Source organism: Arachis duranensis, chromosome 7, assembly GCF_000817695.3.
Source record: "Arachis duranensis cultivar V14167 chromosome 7, aradu.V14167.gnm2.J7QH, whole genome shotgun sequence".
In the NCBI taxonomy this organism is placed as follows: Eukaryota; Viridiplantae; Streptophyta; class Magnoliopsida; order Fabales; family Fabaceae; genus Arachis; species Arachis duranensis.
This window is the reverse complement of record NC_029778.3, coordinates 54,832,756-54,839,045: the sequence shown is the minus strand read 5'-3', so window position 1 is coordinate 54,839,045 and position 6,290 is coordinate 54,832,756. Positions and strand designations below refer to the sequence as shown.

Below are 6,290 nucleotides of genomic sequence, written 5' to 3'. Positions count from 1 at the left end.
TAGTCTCATTGGGTAAGGTAAGGTTTCACTAAACTCTTGTGTTTAGTTGTTTTTGTGAACCCTAGGCTTGATGTTTGTATGTTATATGATGTTAGTTTGAGCTTTGGTGCTTGTTGGAGTTGGCTTGGGTTTTTGGAAGCTTGTTTGGACTCAAAGAGGTGTTTTGTGCATATTGGGAATTGGCCAAGGTATGGTTTCGGTTTCCTTTATGTAATATGTAATGTTTCGTGAACCTTAGACTAGTTGACCTTAAGATAGGATTGGATGTTTGGGTGTATGTTTAATTGTATGTGATTTTGATGTTTGAAGATAAGTTGTATGGTGGGGATGATGATACAGAGTTTTGGAATGTGGAATAAATGAATTTTGATGTTGATTGTTGGTAATTAATGACTATGAAGATTAATGGTGAATGTTGTGATTTATTATTGTTTATGAGGATTGTGGGAAAGTGAATGTTGATAATGATTGCTAATGTTGAGATTAATTGAGGAAGAGTATGATATTAATGTTGATGACAAATGGGTGAAGGATGTGAGTTTTATGAGAATAATGTGAGGAATAAACATTTTGATGAATTTGGGTAATGTTAGATATTGTTTGGTGATGACTATTGAAATTGATGAGGATTTGTAGTGGTTGTTGATGTTGTTGTTGGTTGATGATGATTATGAATGTTTATAATGGTCTTGGATGTTGATTATTAAGGGTTTCGATGGTGTTGAATGGTTTAATTGGGCTATTATAGATGGTTGAGTTGGGAGAGTATGGTATGGACTTTTATGTTGTTTTGGTATTGTCTGGGTTATGATTAGTTTGGTTTTAAATTGGGAGTTTTTGTAAAATTGAGGTTTTTAGACTTTTAGTAAAAACAGATCTTTGGTGAACTTTGATGGATCATAATTTGAGCCTCAGTTTTCAAAGTGTGTTGAAATTTGCCTTAAATTAAAGTTCATGGAAAAATCTTTAAATGGATATAAAGTTCGTAGGAAATAAATTTTGTAGAGGAAGTTATGATCATTCAAAGTTTGGTGTCAAAATCTGAATTCTGTGTACGCTGCAGAATTTGTTATTTCTGGTTTGTGTGTGCATGCACAACCTTGTGCGCATGCACACCCCTGTGAGTTTCTGAACCTGTACGCACGCACAGCCTTGTACGCATGCACACACAGGGGAAGGCTTGCTATTGAGAGCGCTACCACGATCTGTGTGCACACACAACAAACAAAGTTTTGCAAGTTGTGCGCACTCACACGTTGGAAGGTGCACTCTGTTGACGGCGTTCGCATGCCTTGTGCAGATGAATAGAGTTGAAAATTTTACAACCTGTGCGTACGCACACGTCTATGCGTACGCACACATTTGAAAACTTTCCTGGGTGTGCGCTCGCACACCCCTGTGCGTACGCACATGCCCTGTTTTTCAACTAAACTCTTGTTTTTAATTGTTTCACCTTCCTAACAAGCTTGTAAGCTTTTGTAACACCTATTTGAGACTCTTTGGCTTATTTCGGGTATCAAAACATGGCAAAGGTCCTAGGAGATTCAATTTGGGTATTACCTTGAAATGTTAGATAACGGAGGTTTAGGTTTCTGGTGTATTGAGGATGAGTTTGGTTGAGGGAGAAGGAAGAGTAGTGAACTTGGTGATTACTGACAAGAAATTGAGAAACTGATGAACTAATGAGTTCAGAGTGGAATTAAGAACCGATGAAGGTTATTATGAGCTTGATGGATATTGAAGGAAAGTGTGCCATACACTATATCCTTGGAATGTTGAGAATTGATAATTGAAAGTAATTTGAGATGAGAAATGGTGATGACTGGTGATGATTTGAGGTCGATGGACTTGTTGGATGTGGATAGTGTGCCAGGCACTATATCCTTGGAATGATAGTGTGCCAGGCACTATACCCTTAGAATGATTTATGATGAAATAGATGTTGTTGTTATTTTTCTTCTCTGCCGCAAGAGTGTGTCAGGCACTATATTATCGGAATGAGCATGCAAGTGTGCCAGACACTATATCCTTGGAATGATAGTGTGCCAGGCACTATATCCTCGGAGCAAAAGCGTGCCAAGCGCTATATCCTCGGACGTGGTAGAAAGGCGACATCCGAAAGGATGTGTCGGGTTGGCATTCGTAGATCGACAAGTGATATCATGAGCCAATAGGACAGGCATTCATCATGTGCATCTACTACGTGTTTTGTTTGCTTTGTCTAATTTCATCACTTGCCTAAATGAATAATATGCTTATTTGCTAGGTGTTTTACTTGCTGTACATGTATATTACTTGTGTTTTACTTGCTTGTATTATTTGTGATTGTCTGGTGCTGAGGAGGTAGGCAGGCGGTGGTGATAGGATCGCACAGAGGTTAGGTTGGTGAAGGCTGTGGGATACAGCGGTGTGATTAGTATTAGTTAGAATTCTCCTAACTTTAGATAACCCGGTTTCTGGTTTAAATTCCTTATTTATTTAATTTATTCTAAGCTTGAATATCCGTATTAGATGTGAAGTTCTAGGAGCCTTCGGCGTCCCGGAGTCTTACATCTTACATTTTGGACACTATTACCATGCTGAGAACCTCCGGTTCTCATTCCATACTTCATTGTTGTTTTTCATATGCAGGTTGTAATTCACCTCGGTGAAATTGCGGATATGGTGGCAGAGCAGAGTATGGTTTCTTCCTGGTCTATTTCTGTTTTATTTGGTTGTAGTACTTTCTCTCACCCTTTTTGTTTTAGACTTTATAGCCTTAGAGGCTTACTTGAGAGATAAGTTGTATAAGCTGTTTTAACTCCAAAACTCTGTATTTTTTGTTGTAACTAGTCGGCTTAAACTCCGCAAGCTGCGGCTAGTTTCCTATGATTATTATACTCTTATATTTATATATGTTCTATTCTTTTGCACCTATACCTTGTATCTTATATGTTAGCTTCGTGTGAACGTTTCGCGCTTTTGAAATTCTGTCTTTGAGCTTAATCCTTCATCGGGCTTCTAGAATATATTATTTCCTTCTATATATAAATATGTATAAGCCTTAGAATTGTCGTAACCTTTGATTAACCTTTGCTTTACGGCTAGAGGTAAGGTTTAAAGTAATTAGGGTGTTACAATGAAAACAGTCCTTTTGAATTTCTGTCGGTTCTCTTCCTCTTCAATACTCATGTCAAGCACAAATTTTGTCAAAGATGCCAAAGTAGCACCTTTAAAGTTGTCAATTGTCCCCTTTTGTTCCTCAGTCAGTTTGTTGTACTCAACTTTTTCAGGAAAACCATCCCCTACAATATTTTAATATAGACAAATCAGTTAAAAAGGCTCAGTTTCATTTTCTATATTCAAATGAATCTAAAATAAAGCAATGAATGAGACGAAATAAGCACAAGGTGGAAAGTATATTACCGCCGTAATTTATAACCAGCGCATCTCTTATCTTGGCAGGTGTTATGTATATTCTACCATAGAGAATGTCAAAGTATCCATGATAGTCATCATAGCAACGAATCAATTCTCTCAAGAGCTTGTGAGAGACGTTCATTTCTGGCACATGTGCCAGTCCACCGAATCTCATTTCTTCCACAATATTTTTATTTTCCTGACTCATTTCTTTGAACACCCTTGCTATTGCTTTTGTTTGGCATCTCAGATCGTGATTTTTCTGCAAGGTTTTGAAATAATATGTTATAATATATTTATAATACAAAAATAGAGTTTATTTAATGTGTATACGCTTACGTTATAGTATGGCTTCTCCTTTTTTGTGACCATCATCTTTTTCATTATTGCTGTAAGGACAAAAATATTTAGTCAATACACCGACAAACACAAGCATGCATACTTGAATCTGGTGAACATAACTCAAATCCCCAATGAACTTAATTCTATTCATATTTGAATAAAAGGTGATAAACATTCAATCAGCAAGAAAATCACATTTCAAATCATTTCTGATTGCAAATGAACTCAAGTGAATACTTAACAATCAAGTGAATGTAACTCAAATCCCCAATGAACCAAATTCTATTCATGTTTGAATAAAAGTTGATAAACCTTCAATCAGCAAAAAAATCACATTTCAAATCATTTCTGCATGCAAATAAACTCAAGTGAACACTTAACAATCAAGTGAATGTAAATCACCAACTCTAATGAACCGAATTCTACTCATGTTTGAATAAAACGTGATAAACTTTCAATTGGCAAGAAAAAAATGTCTGCATGCAAATGAACTCAATTAAAGTAAGTGATTAGCCGAATTGTATATCAGAATGAATAAAATAACAACACATTTCCATTCGTATACCCTAGTTACGAAGAAAAAAATAGAATCAGAATATGTCGATCTACTAGACGAACCAACTTAATCGACTATACCTTAAATAGAACTAGGAGAAATGCGAGATTTGTGAGAAATTAAATGAACATAATAACAATAGTTTTCTCATACCTTATGGAGTTTCTGTTCTTATTTTTGTTTGTCTTTTCTTCTTCCTTTCGAAAGCTTCACATGATTCTTCAGTAGAGCAGTTTTTGAAGAGACGAATGTAGTTTGAGAGATTTTGAGAGAGATTTGAAATTCTCCAATAGCAATTTCGAGTGTCAAGAAGGAACTTTGTTTCACATTCAATGCGTGACTAAATTGGTAATGTTTTCAGGTTTCTGCGTGTGTAATACACGTTTCATTTAATGAGATTGGATTTTTTTGGTATTGGGTCTACTTGGTTGAACTTGGATGAAAATTTTCTTGGATGTGTAGCCCAACCATATTATAAATGTGTAAATTTTATTAATTTTCATTAGATCTAGTATTTGATTGGACCTAAAGAAGCCTTGAACCTAAAAATTGTTTTTTGACAGATACATCAACCTAATAAGGATATGATCATAAGTTTATTTATGCAAGATTCCTCTCTCATATTCTCCTTTAAATACGATAAATAAAGAGCATGATACCCGAACTTAATAGTGACTTGATTGTCAAAATTCCTTACAGGTACTCCAACCATCAGTTCATCGAATCATTATCGATTACGAATTCACTATCCTCCCTACCTTCAAGTTAACCCAACTTAGAATCCAGGTTAGCTCTTTCGTAACATTGGTGTAAGACGCCGAATTTTTAAAAATTAAATAATAAATCATTACTCCTTATAACCTTTTCCAAACCTCCAAAACCACTTTACTTAAAACAAGTTCTTTCATACAAAACTCAGTTCCTACTTAACCAAGATTTTTCAAACCAACTTCAAAACTATTTCAGATTTAAACCTCTTTCAAAAGACTAAAAGAATCATTTATTAATTAAACCTCACGGCAGAGTCTCGAGACTTTAGGAAGGATGACATGACAACCAATCTTGTTCTTTAAAATTATTAAACTCCTTGAATCATAATTCCTTAAAATGTAGTTGTTAAATCAAACTCAAAACATGCTTCTTTTCTTAATAAATCAAATCCAAGGCATAATCCTTTTTATTAATAGTTCGAACTTAAAACATAAATCTTTTCTCCATAAAGATCAAAACATACTCTTTTCTCAATAAACCAACAAAACCCATTCCAAATATCCCAAATCATTTTAAATGCCGATTCATTTTTAATATCAAATTAATCCCGAACCAAGAAAATCATTTTACAAAGTATTTAATCAAACTAACTTTCCCACTCAATATTCAGAAACAATCACAATTCAATCATCATCATAATAACTTTAAACCAAATACAAAATCTAACTAAACATCTTCAATCAATCAATAAACCATTCAAACTAGCATTTACATTTATTCAAGAAAACTCGGTTTAATTCATAAAACTTACGAAATCATAAAAATATATTTTTCAAATTAATATCAACTTAAAACAATTCTTGATAATAAATTAAGTTTAGGAAATCGCCCTATCTCGATTGTCGAAATCCAAAAGCTATGAAACGCGTCAAAAATCTCTTTTTCCTTCTGACCCGCAGCAGCGGCAGCTTCAATCACAACATGCAATGACCGAAACTCGACCCTAAGTTGCCAATATCTCAAAATCCCTAACGGATTATTACAAAACATTAATTTCAAGGGGTTTCGGAAACGAACGCTTACCAAGAAGACAGCTAGCGGTAGTTACCAGCGGCGCAGCTTCCAACAGCAGCGGCAGCGACAGCGAAGGCAAAGCACAGCGGCAATTCCAGTTCTTCCTCTTTGCGTTCTCTCCCACGAGATCTCTCTCTTTCCTCATATCTCACTTGCTCTCTTTCTCCACTAGCTCTCTCTTCCTCTAGCGACCTCCACCACCACTGCA

The 6,290-nt window shown here is 35.3% G+C and overlaps 1 protein-coding gene across 2 annotated transcripts; it reads right to left on the bottom strand.

The window, feature by feature from the left end:
- Positions 1-3,037: 3,037 nt before the first annotated feature.
- Positions 3,038-6,284, bottom strand: LOC107459074 (uncharacterized). 2 transcript variants are annotated; one of them, XM_052252198.1, is made up of 5 exons: positions 6,092-6,284; positions 4,451-5,976; positions 3,739-3,788; positions 3,406-3,661; positions 3,038-3,284 (listed from the first exon to the last, which is right to left on the bottom strand). In XM_052252198.1, exons 3-5 carry the CDS (start codon positions 3,781-3,783, stop codon positions 3,106-3,108), a joined length of 480 nt encoding a protein of 159 aa, XP_052108158.1. In that variant the 5' UTR covers positions 3,784-3,788; positions 4,451-5,976; positions 6,092-6,284; the 3' UTR covers positions 3,038-3,105. The 2 variants fall into 2 exon arrangements, with proteins under 2 accessions (XP_052108158.1, XP_052108157.1); XM_052252197.1 differs by having other exon boundaries at positions 4,451-6,284.
- Positions 6,285-6,290: the final 6 nt, after the last annotated feature.